This window comes from Phalaenopsis equestris, unplaced genomic scaffold (genome assembly GCF_001263595.1).
Source record: "Phalaenopsis equestris unplaced genomic scaffold, ASM126359v1 Scaffold000135, whole genome shotgun sequence".
In the NCBI taxonomy this organism is placed as follows: domain Eukaryota; kingdom Viridiplantae; phylum Streptophyta; class Magnoliopsida; order Asparagales; family Orchidaceae; genus Phalaenopsis; species Phalaenopsis equestris.
Window position 1 is genome coordinate 877,576 of NW_018164577.1, and position 15,052 is coordinate 892,627.

The 15,052-nt window shown below is 32.3% G+C and overlaps 1 protein-coding gene across 1 annotated transcript; it reads right to left on the bottom strand.

Moving 5' to 3' along the window:
• Positions 1-521: 521 nt before the first annotated feature.
• LOC110021576 (ABC transporter B family member 11-like) lies at positions 522-14,753 on the bottom strand. Its single transcript, XM_020720124.1, has 12 exons — positions 14,502-14,753; positions 14,381-14,435; positions 14,111-14,286; positions 11,845-12,066; positions 11,490-11,728; positions 10,479-11,004; positions 9,695-9,968; positions 8,594-9,546; positions 7,969-8,235; positions 5,219-5,482; positions 4,592-4,888; positions 522-1,358 (listed from the first exon to the last, which is right to left on the bottom strand). Exons 1-12 carry the CDS (start codon positions 14,745-14,747, stop codon positions 1,005-1,007), a joined length of 3,873 nt encoding a protein of 1,290 aa, XP_020575783.1. The 5' UTR covers positions 14,748-14,753; the 3' UTR covers positions 522-1,004.
• Between the last annotated feature and the right edge of the window lie 299 nt (positions 14,754-15,052).

Here is a 15,052-nt window from a genome sequence, read left to right on the forward strand (position 1 = left end):
CACATGCATATCACTCAAATCTTTAACATCACATAAAAAATATTATCTCACATGAAAAATACCATCATCACCATGTGTTTAAAAGTGAAGTACAAATTTTTATGCATAGGTTATGACATCAAGGTATTATAAGTGTAGATGTCAAAATTTTGGTGTTAGATGTGTAAATACGTAAGAATGGTGCGGTATCCATGTAAATTTCCCTTTATCTTATGAAAGTTGTCCTTGATGTCTTTCTAAGTCTACATTTTATATTGATATGCCATATGAAATAATGATGCCCTGCTTTTACTATATGTCTTTAAGTGCATTCTTTTAAGCCATGAATGAATAGAGGGGCTGTGACTGCAGGGTATGGATAAATTCTATAATTTTTTTTTAATTCTCTATATGCACTTTTTTCTTCTTTCTACCTAGTCGCCCCCTTATTTTTGAAATTCAAATTGCAATTTTACAAATAAATCCCTATTCAATTCTTTTTGCGATTTTGTTCTTCAAGGTTAAATTTGCATTTATCTGAAATCCTTCCGTATTTATATCATAACTTATTCACTTACATCACATCCATTTGTTGCACCTTTTACGAATATGAATTTATAAAAATATTCCAACAAGGACATAATGATGATATTTTCCCTTTACACGGAAAATACATACTAAGACACATTTTTGATGTTTTTCAAAGATAAAAATAAATATGAAATGAAGTACCCGATTTTTTTCAAATTTGCACCAAATCAATGTGGAATGATGATGGAAACAAATCAAGCTAGGAGTAACTCGAGGCTTAAAAGAGAAATTGCACCAATTTTTAGAAACTTCTTGCAAGGATCAACCAACTAGTGAAATTTTTATTCTTCTTTGAACTTTCTTACCATGACAAAAAAAAAACAATCGCAATGATGGTACTTTGCATTATGGGGTTGCATCCATGATTATCTCGTTCGAAAATCTCATAATATTGGAAAATTAATTTTATATAATAAGAAAAAAAAATTTAAACCTTATAAATTGGCCTTTGTGTGGACTGCCATCATTGTGGCATACACCCCATCCTTGATATTGGTAAGTACACCATGCTGTCCTGTTTCAATAATCCTCCCATTTTTGAGAACTGCAATGAGAGTATTATTCTTGATTGAAGTGAGTCGATGCGTGACAATAATTGTTGTTTGATCATTCATAATTTGATCCAATGCTGCTTGAACGACCTCCTCGGATGCTGCATCTAGAGCACTGGTCGCCTCATCTAGAAGCAGAATTTTTGGCTTCTTAAGTATGGCACGTGCGATAGCTATCCTTTGCTTTTGTCCGCCTGACAGTTGAACGCCTCGTTCTCCCACCACTGTGTCGTAAGCCTACATATGTTCTGTCAGTATTTTGAGTGTTTTATTTTATGAGTAGAAAGCCAATAAGAATGCGTGAAATGTTTTTTTTTTAGCTTCATATAACTCTTTTCTGGAATTGTGGGCCATGCAATAATTTTCAAAGATTTTATAATTCTCAAGACTTATTGCTACGATGTCTGTTTTGCATTTTGTAAGAGATTTTTTGTTTTAAATTGGATGAATTATGCTTTGAATATCGATTAATTCTCAATTTTGTTAAGAGAAAATGTTGGGTAAATTGCATTTTGATCTCCTAATTTTGGGTCAAGAAAAAAAAGTAGGTCAATTAGTTTCAAATTTGAACTTCAAATTCCTTAAATCTTCAATGAACAAGTGTTTTATTTTTCATTCCCCTTTTGTTCAGTCATGCAATCATTTGCTTTTGTAGAATTATTGGGGAACATGGCACTCAAATGTCCTCCCATGGCTACTTGTCTATCTCTATTAAATTTTGGGGCGAGGGGAAGAGAGTGGGTAAGAGGGGGGAGGGAGGAGGGAGGGAGAGAGAGATTTGCGGGGGATTGAGAAATGGTTATTAAGTGATTGTTTGCCCCCGCCCTTTTCAAGCGAGTAGAGAGAAAAGTGACTGTTTTCCCCACCTTTTTCGAGTAGACTGAGAAATTTATGGGAACTTTTGCCTAATTGAGAACACGAATAGTCATATCAGAAAATTCCCACATATGCAAATCAAACTTTTTACTTTTTTTTTTTAAATAAAGGATCTTTATTTATTGAATTTTATGTATGTATATAAACCGTTTATTTATTTATTTTATCTTACTTGCCTAACTCAATCCAAAACCCTGTGTCGCTGCAATCTCGCCTTCTTTTGATGTTCACATGCCCTCCATTACCACTGTTTTATGATTTAAGAAGAACAAGGAGGTAAGGCATCACGTACGCTTCCTTGAATGAATGTCATCATCGCCCTCCTCTACACGTGCTTCTCTTAACTGCAATCAGAGTCGCTATGAGCTTTCCTCATAAGGCCTCCAACCTTGCATTCTTTCCCTTCTCTCCCTTAATTTCATTGCTGCAAGAGTTCCACCATGAGTTCTTCCTTCTCAAGTTTTGAACTAGGTGACAAGGCATTGTGTAGGCCTATAGGGTAAATTCTTGATTCCTTAACCTTCTTCATTTTTTCTCAAGTCCTCATTCCAATCAATTTATTTATTTTATTGATTCCTTGGAGAGATTATGCTGTTTTTTTTTGCTTCTTGGTGCTTCATTGCTTGTTTCATTGCCCCCTTTTTATCATTATTGTTATATATGTTAAATTCTCGTACATCTTAATTTGGGTTTCGATAAGAATAGATTTACAGATAGATTTTAATTAAGTTCATAATAATCAGTTTAATATAGGCAATCTAAATTAATTATGATTTAATTATAATTATCATGGTTCAACAATATTAGTTGATTATTGTTCAATTCTACGTTGTGACTCTGTTTGATTTAGAGCTCTGAATATTTAGGATATTTGGTTGGTGCACATATGGTGTTGCTCCTTTGGATCTCTATTGAGCTTTGAATTTTGGCTTTGTATATTGAGGCTGGTAACTTATATTTTTATGAGAGGATAAATATACCATTTATTATTAGGGATGTTATGTTTTATGATTGCAATATGTTACTTCAACATTTATTAGATTGTCAGTTATAACTTACACATTCAGCAATACCTTTCATATTTAGTTTACCTTACAAATTGATCAACGTTTTAATGTCCATATTGAAATGCTATATGATGTGGAAATAACTTTATTATATTAATTGATGCATAAGTTCAAACTTCTTGAAATGCTTCATATAATGGCAACTTGTTTTACACATGTATTATATTAGTTTATGTGAAATAAATATTTTTCATGCAAATTACATTATGTTGATATAAAGTAAAGTTGATCATATGGCTGCTAGATGATTTGTTGTAACATTTGCATAGGACGCACATAATGTGTGATGGTTGTAAATGTAAATGTTAGTAGTATTCTCCTACTAATATGATGTACTGACTGATGAACGTGTTGATAGAATAATGACTCAGGGGTGTTGGACCATCTAAGTGGGTGAAACCCTTTCTCTTATTTATGATATCTTGAACAATCGACTATGCATATACATATAAAATGTATTATGATAAATGACTGATGAGTTATATTTGGATATATGAAGATGTCTGATGTGGTCACACGTATGTTAGCATTGTAGAACAATTGATTTTTTTTATCATTCATCATGTAATAGTGTCTTTTTATAATGCTACGATTATATTCATTATATTGATATTGCATTATAGATTGTGCTTCTTTTATTGTTCATTTATGATTTAACAAATAAAAGCTATTTATTGAGTTTTCACAATAAAATCATTTTGAAATCAACTTTTCTCTTAGTAGATTTTACCGGGTTGAATTATGGACCTTCACTATAAGAGCATATCCATAGTTTTCCTTGATCGGTATTAACGACTAAGTTGTAATTCTTTATTTGAACTTTTATTGAGTTATGCATCATTGTAGATGTAATTTATTCATTTTCTTTTTATTAGTTGATGTTTTAGTTTTTCATAGACCAAGTATTTTGTTGATGCAATAAATTTTTAGTTCTTATATTTATGAGTGACTTATGACTATGCATTTTCATTTACAAATGTTCACGAATGAATTTTTTCTCTTGCATACAAAACTGCTAAACTTTGTCTTGACTCTTGAAAGTTGAGATTAAATTTCTTCATCATGGGTAATGTTGCTAGGGTTGTGTTTCTCCTTCTAGAAATTTTTATAGTTATTTGAGGGACCTACTTGTGAATTTAACAGGTATGGACTTAATTATCATCTACCTCAAATCATGATAGATATAATTGTTATAGGCCCATTGGTCCATGAATCAAGTTTGGTTATTATAGAAGCGATGCAAAACTGCAGGAAAAAGAAAGCGGGGAAAAAATAATAAAGTTTTCTCAAGTTTGGTTATTATAGAAGCGATGCAAGGAAAAAGAAAGCGGGGAAAAAATAATAGAGTTCTCTTGTTCTAAATCCTAAAAAGCTTCTTAATGAAGGGACTAATAATTTCTGCATGAAGAAATGGATTGAAAAAATGAAGTTGCGTTTTTTTGAAGAAATTCTTTTATGCGAAAAATGGGATGGAAAAGTAAATGACCTAATATATAATTGATTAGCTAAAACTGTATAAGAAAAAACCTGCTGCAAGCTGCTTATGAACTTGTGTGCGTTTGCTAACTCAGCGGCAGCCATGATCTCAGCTTGTGTAGCCTTCCCATCTTCATTACCATAAGCAATGTTGGCATGGATGGTGTCATTAAACAAAATTGGTTCCTGGCTTACCAATCCCATTTGCTGCCTCAACCATCTCAGTTGAAACTGTTGAAGTTCTATTCCATCTACTGATATTTGTCCTGCATCGGGATCATAAAATCTTTGTAGCAATGCTATTATTGTTGATTTACCACTACCACTTTCCCCTACTATTGCAATGGTCTGTCAAATAAATTGCAATTTGTTACTCAAAATATACAAAAGAAAACAAGGAAGAGGATGAAATTATTCCAACTTATAATTAGTTTTCTCTAAGAGCATAGTGCCAAAATAGTACCGACTATTTACATGGAGACATTTTAGTCCCAAAGTCTAAAAGTGCCAGATTAGTTCCCTGAATTTTTAAATTGGGGCCATAATACTGATCCATTGGGACCCATATTAAAACATTTTTGGAATTAAGTTACACTTTTTTAGATCATGGGACTAAAATTACCCTGCAAAGAGTGACTATTTTGATACTTTTCTCTTTTGTCTAATGTAGCATGCTACCTTTCCTGCTTGAACTTCTAAGCACATGTTTTGAAAAACCTGGATATCAGGCCTTGCAGGGTACTTGAAGCAGACATGATTAAATCTGATATTACCCTCAATGGTTTCTAGGGTTTTTCCCGAAGCAATGCTTGGGTTTATTTTGGATTCGCGGTTAATGAGAGCAAAAATGGAAGCTGTTGCAGTTTTAGCTTTGCGGGAATCTGGGCCTTGTGAGGTTGATTGAAATATTCCTACTGTTGCTATGACCAGGACGTAGAAAGCCTGCAAAATTTTATCCCATGAAATTGATTAGTACACGAACAAATTATTGTTCAGAAATAGGGATAGCAGACAAGGATTTTTTAAATTCAATTTTGAGGAAAAGTTTCATTCTATTTAAATATATTGAAGATAAAAAGATTTATTATTTTTTGCTAAATAAATTGAAATTGAAAAGATTGCTTTTTTCTATTGTGAGAACCAACACTTTTTTACCTTAAATAGTCTAGAAATTGTGAAAGAGAAGGACATTTAACATACATAATAATTTGCACAAGTGAATAGGAGTTCTATCCAATTTATTGGTAAAATTTATAAAAAGAAAAAAATTCTGCAATCATCATTGAACAGATAGCCAAGAAAAACCTTATGAAATAAATTGGCTAGATGATCAGGCCAATACAATCTTTAGAACTTATAGAAGAAAATTTCTCCTTCTTCTCCTTTCAATTTAAGACAAATATTCCCTTAACTCCAGTTCTAAGTTACGCATACTCTTTCTCATACCTTATTATCAACTGCAAAGCAAAATGCACACTATTTCTCCTGTAAGAGTACTAAAGTGCCATGTTATATGCATATATAGTTATTTTCATCATTAGTTTTTAGCAATTTATCCAGGATGATCAAATTTATGTTGTCCCTATTTCCCATACACTCTTGTTTAGTTGCTATATCAAGATCTCCAACTAAGCCAACAAAAAAATATTTAGAATTAAATATATTAAAAAAACCAATCACCAAAATGGAAAATTTAAGCTACATGTGGTACAAAGAGATATCAAGAGCTCCAATTAAGCCAATAAAAAAAATTTAGAATTAAATATATTAAAAAAATCAATCACCAAAAAGGTGAATTTAAGCTTCATGTGGTGCAAAGAGATATCTTTTCTTGAGGAGTCCCTATAAGCTATTGTCTCTAGCTATATGAGAGGGCTTACGTGCAGTTTATGGTGCCTTAGGTGAATAGAGTCCCTAGGAGTTGTACTCTGTAGCCATAAAGAAGAGCTTGCTTTAGCTCTGTGGTGTCTTTAGGTGGAGTCCCCATAAGAGTCACAATGGTTCTACACCTGTAGTGTTTGGAGCAGTCCTACTGTGCATTTCTATTAAGCAGGCCCCAATGTTGTGCGTTTAGGTCTGCAATACTAGTTGTCATCCATGCAATAGAAAATGAAGCTACTAGTGTAAAGGAGGATGAAAATGTTGGGACGCCCCAATTTAGAAGAATAGCCCATGCAAACTATGGTGGAGCTCATTGCTAAGCACGGATGGCGTTGTAGTGAAAGCATAGCCTACCTGAACGAATTAAAACAAATCCTAGAATTGAAACCAAATTAGTATATTTAGGCTTTTTTGGGACGTGAAGATTGTCTACTCATCTTTGTTTTGGCTGTCATCTCCACTTACCCTGATGCCCTTGTGATCAATCATTTATGGGATGTGGACATCTACCTGAAATAGACTGCATTGGATATATTATATGAAAATGAATTATTTCACATATAAAAACATTGGCATAAATTATTTCAATCATCTTTTCAACGTTAAATTTGAACTGTTGTTGGTTGGGCTTTGACCATTTCATGAATAATAGTCAACCTAAAATTAACATTTCTTGCTATTTAAGACTTGAAACAATGTAGAATTGTTGGATTTGATTTGACCGTTCTCCTGAAATACTATTTATACTGATATTCAGTTTATTCTTTTTAACTTTGTGGAATTCCTGGTTGGTTTTTTATTTAATATGCATAAATCTTTAGCTTTGTTGATGGAATTATTTTTAATTATTTGTTAGAGTATTCTTTTTCTTTCTTTTTATTTGAAGCCTTTTTCTTTATGATCCAATCAAAACAAATATGAGTTGATGGTCTATTCAAGAGAAAATTTGGTCATTTTAAAGTCATTAAATTTGCTTTGAGATAAATCTATTACTACGGTTGACTGATTAGTCAATTATTTGCACACACCTTCAAGCAAATCAAACTGCTTTAAAACAAATCCTTATGAAACTTTTGTTAGGATATTTGAGCTTTAAACATTTTTTGATAATTTACTATATGGTGAATTGAGAGGAGTTACACATGACGGGCATTTCAAGTTGATAAGAGTATTTATTACCAAATATCCATGATATTAAAAAATCATAATAAGGCAAGAGATTTTTTAGTCAAAATACGATTGAACAATTTTAAATTATAGGCCATTCTTTCCTCTAGTCACTAAAAAACTGAAGAATATGTTATAATTACATGTAATATATTATGTGGGGTGATAGGTGCTTTAAATCTAAATTAAATGATATAAGATTTAGAATTAAAATAAATAGTCTATAACTAAATATGATAAATACAACGGCAATCTATGAAGATGGAATATCAAAAAGACATAGCGTCTTGTTGCACATTTTGTGTTAAGTCACATTATGATATGCAGTATAATAAGATGTAAAAAATGTTAAAGCCTAATAATGTTAATGTCGTACATACCCGAAAGACTTCCTCAAATGTGGACTTGCCATCCTGAATCAATCGAGCTCCAAAATATAAGATGGCAGCATAAGCACTGTACAAGAAAAGCTGAGAAATCCCAAAACCAATCCCACTTATAACTGCTTGTCTAATTCCCAATCTCATAGGTTCATCGCACTTCTTTTTGTACAGTGCAACTACCTTTTCTTCAGCTGAGAATGAGGCAACTGTCCTTATGTTTCCCACGGCATCATTGGACAACTGGCTTGCTCCCAAAAACATCTTCTGCAACCAGCAATATCTGTATTTTGTTAGTTTAAGTAATTTGACATTCATGAAATTCTCTGTATTTTGTTTTCAGGGAAATTTAAATATGAAGCAGACAATTCTTATGTATTTACACATCTCACACCCAAAATTTCAAATTTACATAAATAGTGCTTTGCTGTTTTAAATCTGTGCATGAAAATGTTTAGTTGACTTTTAAAAAGTGGTAATATTGCTATTATTGATGTTGTATTTAAGATTTGACTGTTGTGTGTGTAAATATGAAAGTTTAGATGTGAGATATGTAAATAAATACATAAGAATTGTATGATATGTATGTAATTCAGAGAGCCCTTAATGTTCTTTAGAGGCACACATCCGCATCGCTGAATCCTGTAATGAATTTTATCTGAATCCATGCGTTGATACCAACTAAAGGGACTACTCCCAATATGATTAGTGAGGTCTCCCAACTGGCTGCGAAGGCAATAGTTAAGCCAACAATTAAAGATGCGGCATTCTGAACAATCAGTCCGAGCTTATCTCCCACAAGACTTCGAACTTTAGTTGCATCGGTCGATAATCTCGAACCAACCACTCCACTGGAATTCTCAGGATCATCAAACCAGGCCATCTCCATGTTTATAACCTTCTCAAAGCTTATCATTCTGATCCTCCTTATCAACTTGGAACCAGCTACTGCAAAGAAATATGACCTCACTTGTGTTGAGATTAGGGCAACAATGGCAATTACCAAAAACATCAATGACCAAAACTTAGTATCATTCTTCAGCTCTTCCGGCGGCTTATAGAGAGTAACTATCGCACTAGAAAATATTATTCCTATGGCTGGGAAGACAAATCCATTGATTATTGCAGCTACCGAACCAATCAATAACACTGGAATCTCCGGCTTGTTTAGGTACGCAAGGCTGTGGAGTGACATCTTATTTGTTTTATCATCAGGAATGGTAGTTTTGAGCGCCTCTGATGTAATCTCTATCGGAACTCCAAGCCCTATTTTGAATGAGTAGCGGCGGCTACCGTTTCCCAGATCCGGGGATGATTCTTCTAGTTCTAATTTGAAGGAATGGCAGCGGCGGCTATGTGTTTGAGATAATTCATTAAGGCCTATATTGAATGGGAAATGTTGGCTGCTTTGCCTCATTGGCGATTCATTACTTTTATTGCTTTTGAATGACGTGCGCTGACTCGTAAGCCTTGCTTCTTCAAATAAAGATGTCTTCTCAGAGAATTGGTTCATATTCTGTAGTTTTATCAGTTTGCTGTAAGCTCCATTTGGATTGTCCACGAGTTCAGAATGTGAGCCTGATCAAAGAATTACCCGAAAAAAGCAGTAAAATAAATTAGTGCTTGAGATTTCATTAAAGTAAACAACCGAATAGTAAATGTTCAATTTATATTTGGTTGGACCTCCAGAAGCAACCACATATGTTTTCAAAATAAGAAGCCAAACCTTTTTCAACAATGGAGCCTTGATTAATAACTGCTATGGTATCTGCTTTCCTTATTGTACTCAATCTATGAGCAACCATGATTGTAGTTCGGTTCAACATAATTCTATCAATTGCCTCCTGCACAATTTGTTCAGATTCGACATCAAGAGCACTAGTGGCTTCGTCTAGTAGTAATATTCTTGGATCCTTCAATATAGCTCTTGCAAGTGCTATTCTTTGCTTCTGTCCGCCAGATAGTTGAGACCCATGCTCACCAACCATGGTATCTAGCCCCTGTCAACATGAAAAAAAAGGTACATTTACATACATGCCATTCAAGTCTTATGTATTTACATATCTTATATCTAAACTTTAACTTCTACATACATGTAACTTACCTATGTATGGAAAGATGTTTTTCACATTTTAAATGCCAAAATAGTGTTTTTTTTTTTTTTTTGACATGATATGAATTATTTGGGTTGTAAATGTAAAAAAAATAAAGTTTAGGTGCTATATATGTAAATGAGAAAACTGTCAAAATAGACCCTTGATTCTTTAAAGGGGGTTATTTCAGTCCTATAGTCTATAGAAGTGCTAATTTAATCCTCAGATTCTTTTAATATGTGGATTGAAAAGCCCCAATTTAAAGACTGTAGGGACTAATTTCACACTTTTATAGAGTCTGGGACTAAAATGATCACACCAAACAGTCAGGGGACTATTTTGGCACTTTACTCGTATGTAAATACATGGGAATTTTGGCACTTTACTCATGTAAATAAATGGGAATTGGGCTGTTACCTGAGGCATCATGTCAATGAACCTTGAAGCATTAGCTAGGTTGGCAGCCGCTCTGATCTCTTCTATTGTTGCATTATCCTTCCCATATGAGATATTTTCTCCAATGCTTGAGGTAAAAAGGATTGGCTCTTGGCTCACCATTCCAATTTTTCCCCTTAGCCATCTAATCTGGAAGTGCTTTATGTTTATTCCATCAATGAGGATTTCGCCGGCCTGTGAGTCGTAAAACCTTTCGATCAAACTTATTATCGTCGACTTCCCGCTCCCGCTCTCCCCAACCAATGCCATAGTGGTGCCGCCACGAATAAAAAGAGAGAACCCTTGAAATATTTGTTCTTCAGGTCTGGTTGGATAGCTGAAGTAAACTTCTTTGAATTCGATGTCACCATTAATGTCATCCAATTGTTTACCCGTCGTGTCATACGGGTCGATGTTTGACTTTCTGTTGATCGTATCGAAAATTCTTTTTGCAGCCGCTCGGCCATTTGAAAATGCTGCCAAGCATGGAAATGCCTGACCTAAAGCTCTGCAAAGGTGACGTAATTTCCTTATATACAAACATTCTTTAATTGCAAGACATTTTATTTATGTTTTCTTATTTCCAATAGGTGATTGTTTCATTCAGTTAAGCCGTATTTATTCCATAAGAAACAAAACAAGTTTCAAATGTTTTCCATCTTTTGCACATCTGATATCAGTGAACTTAACTCAGATGATACAAAAAAAGGGGCATTTACATTTACATGCATACCACCCAATTCCTATGTATTTTACATATCTAACACCTAGCTTTATTTTCTTCATTCATACCTCCCAAATCTTTCATATCACATAAAAAATACCACTATTTTAACTTTTTTAAAAGTGAAATACACCTCGTGCAAAAGTAAGGTGCCATTCTTGTAAAAATTGAAGTATATCTTTTAGATATGTAAATACATAAGATTTGTGTGATATTTATGTAAATCTCTCTCTCAAAAAGAAAAAAAAAACAGGAAATGAGTAACTTACAAAGCACCAATCAGAACTGTGAAGATAACAGAAAGGATAACTCCACCTGTGTATCCTCTATTTAATATCAGATTTGAGCTGTTCCACATTCCAAAAGCATAGCTGCTGTAGTTAAGGAAAAATACAAGCCCGGCACCAAAACCAGAAGCCAACCCCTCATAAATACAAGAAATATAGGCACCATTTAATGCCTTCTTATACTTCTGCACTGCAATATTCTCCCCTGTATAAGCTGCCACCTAGCAACATTAACATCATATTTAGTTTTTACCTTGAACATTACAATTTAGTTCTAATTAATGAGTTTTTTTTTTTCTTCTGCAGAATTCTGACTTCATTTTGTGCTGCCGCTTACTGTTCTAATTGAGCCTATGGTTTGTTCCACAATTTCTGAAGCTTTGGCATATGATTTTTGTTCATTCGAGGACATTTTGGATAGAACAATTGACAATACGGCGCCACAAACAGCCATAGGAGGAATTGTAGACAGCATGATCAATGTGAGTAGCCAACCTCTGGCAAATGAGATGGCGAAGGAAATAATGAATGTTGATATTAGATTGATGAACTTTCCAACCTGCAAAATTGAGACAAATCGGGAAATTGGTTTGAGATTTATTCTCGGAAAATAAATATCAAATTGTGTTCATTTTCTTAAGGGACTTTTGAAATTACTTTTATTTTTTTGTTTTTTATTATTTTTTTTATTTTATATTGTTTATTTTTTTATTTAAAATAAAACATGTTTGTATATTTGATTGAGATATGATTGTTTTGTAAAATACTGAAAATGTTTAAATAGTTTTAAGTGTTTTAAAAAATATGTTAATTTATTTTTAGAAATAAAAAATATAAAAATATAAAAAATAAATTAAAAATTATATTTTAAAAAATAAAAATAAAAGCAAAAATGAAAAATAAAAATGATCCTAAATGAGTCCTTAGAAAATAAAAAAATTCCTCTCGAGTAAAAATTGGATCATGTCTAACAAATTTGATGTGAATTTGAAACACAAAAGGTAGCGGTTAATTGTGGTCATTTAAAAAAAAAATTAAAATATGTTTGTTTAGTTCATTTTTGTATGATTTTTTTTCAAAGATAAATTTACTTATTTTTTAAAAATATTTTTAAAAATGTGAAAGTTATTTTATTATTGTTAAAAATAGCTAAGCATGTTATAATACATCAAATATATGTTTTTTTAAAGTAAAAATATAAATAAATTAAAATATAAATAAAGAAATAAATAAAATTCAAAAGTGATGCCAACAAATCGGATGACTAAAAAAAATTTGCAGTTTTTTATAAGGAAGTCAATCAAAATATAAGAATTATGTTTCTAAGGTATGGTTGTTTAAAATGCTTGAATAAGTTCTCAATTTGTGATGTTTCATTGAGACTTTGTCTTTGTCCCTTTTATTATTTTTTAATTTGGAATCATTTATATACTTCTATTATATTTTCACAAGCAATTTTGTATCTAATGTGGACCATTTTAAAAAATACAAAAATTTGCATACATTCCACATAATTCTTACAGATTTACACATATGGCACCTAAAGTTTGATATTTACATTTATTAAATCATGATACCATACACCTTTGCATAAAAAAATATGAATTATGATTTGAGCATTAAAAAGTTCAGGTCTTAAATATGTAAATACATAAGAATTGTTGGATATGTTTGTAAATGCCCCAAAAAATATTTTGTTTCGCATAAATAAAAGCATAGCTGTTGTCCAAAAGAATCCAACAAATATTTCAAGAAAATATTTTAATCCGTCCTTTTTTTCAAAAAAAAAATAATAATAATAATAATAATAATGTGGTAAACAAAAGAAATCTAAGCTTGAAAGAGCAAAGGGTAGGATGGATAATAAGTTTAAGCAATAAAATATAAATGACTCTTCGAAGCATAGTTGACAGAAAAATACAGCTCATTTATTTTAGTTTTTTTCTTCCAATAAATTAATAAAGTTTAAAAACTCAAAATGGCTGAAACTTCCAATAACAAATATGACACACTCATTTGCCTTTATTTTTAAAACAGCATATGGCTTTCACGCCAACTCACAATCTCTCTCTCTCTCTTATATATATATATATATATATATACACACATGCACACACATGCGCACACACACATCACATGTATACACAAATCTTATGTATGTAAACATCCAACTTCTATAGTTTTTTATGTTTTTACACGCATAGGATTAATCAAATTCTTAATATCATATGAAACATAACACTAACAGACTTAAATATTTCTTTTATTCATAGGTTTAAAGCACTAAATTAAGTTGTGTAAATGTAAATATGAAAGTCTAGGGGCGAGATGTGTAAGAACATAAAAACTCTGTGCTAGGTAGCTAAATATCTATTTTTATTTGAAATCGATGGATTTACATAACTGTCGTGTGAATTAATTTCTATGCATTTACATACCTAACATTTTTGAACTTCAACTCTTACCCTTTGGATGAAAAGTTATATTTCGCCCTTTAAGAAATTGAATAATGACATGAAAGATTTGGCTGGTATAAATGTAAAAATTAAAGTTTGGGTGTTAAATATGTAAATACAGAGGACTTAAGTGGTATAAATAAAAACCTGCTCGCCCATGGCTTCTTGAATGAGGATGATGTCTCCCGACATTCTCCCGACCACTTCTCCCGAGTTTATTTCCAAATCAAAGAATGCAATTTCTTGTTTTAAAAGGGCTTTAAAGTATGAACTCCTTATTTTTGCTGCTTGTCTCTCCCCAGCGACCATCCAGCAGCTCACCTCTGAGATTTTTCATTATATTATATGTCTCAACATCTATTCTAAAAAGAAAAGAAAATTACAAAAATCATTCTGATATTTATGAAGATCACATACGGAAAAAGGACACCAGCCCCGATCCCAGCGCCAGAAAGAACATTTGCAGAGTCAGCTGCAACCACAAAAAGTTAAAGATAATAATTATAATAAGAAGAAGAAGAAGATGAGGATGATGTACAGTGGAGACTGCGTGAAGAAGAGCGGAGACGTCGCCGGCTCCATAAGAATCAGTGATTCTTCCTCCGAGAAGCATGCAGAGAGGCATGACGGCTCCGTTGGCGATGGCTCCGGCTGAGCCGAGGATCATCAGGGTTATATCAATGGAGTCTGCTAAACTAAATAGTTTGTAATAGGGAAGATAGTTTTTGTGATTCGTCTCTTCTTCTTTAGCTGCTGCTCTGTTTTCATCTTCTACCTCTCCCATCTTTTTCTTCAGTGCTGCGCTTATATTGATATATCACCCCTGACAACTACCTATTTATACTGTTTTATTAATTATGTACACAAAAGTAGTTTAATATATATATTTGTTTATGTTTAGAATATATGAATTTTTCATAATATTAATGAGTTGCGTTAAACTCATTATTTCATTTTTTATTTTGTGTTTTAATTTTGAGAGCAATACATCAATTTATTTATTTTATTTTATTTAAAAAAAAGTGTTTTGTATATATGATTTTTAATATTTTTTTTAATTTTTAAAAGAAACTATTTTTTTCTTAAACA

Excerpts from the sequence above, each read along its gene's own strand:
- LOC110021576 (XM_020720124.1), bottom strand. The coding sequence starts at position 14,747 with ATGGGAGAGGTAGAAGATGAAAACAGAGCAGCAGCTAAAGAAGAAGAG. Across the intron at positions 11,005-11,489 it reads ACAGTTCTGATTGGTGCTTT|AGCTTTAGGTCAGGCATTTC; the intron begins GTAAGTTACTCA and ends TCACCTTTGCAG. Across the intron at positions 9,969-10,478 it reads TCATTGACATGATGCCTCAG|GGGCTAGATACCATGGTTGG; the intron begins GTAACAGCCCAA and ends TCATGTTGACAG.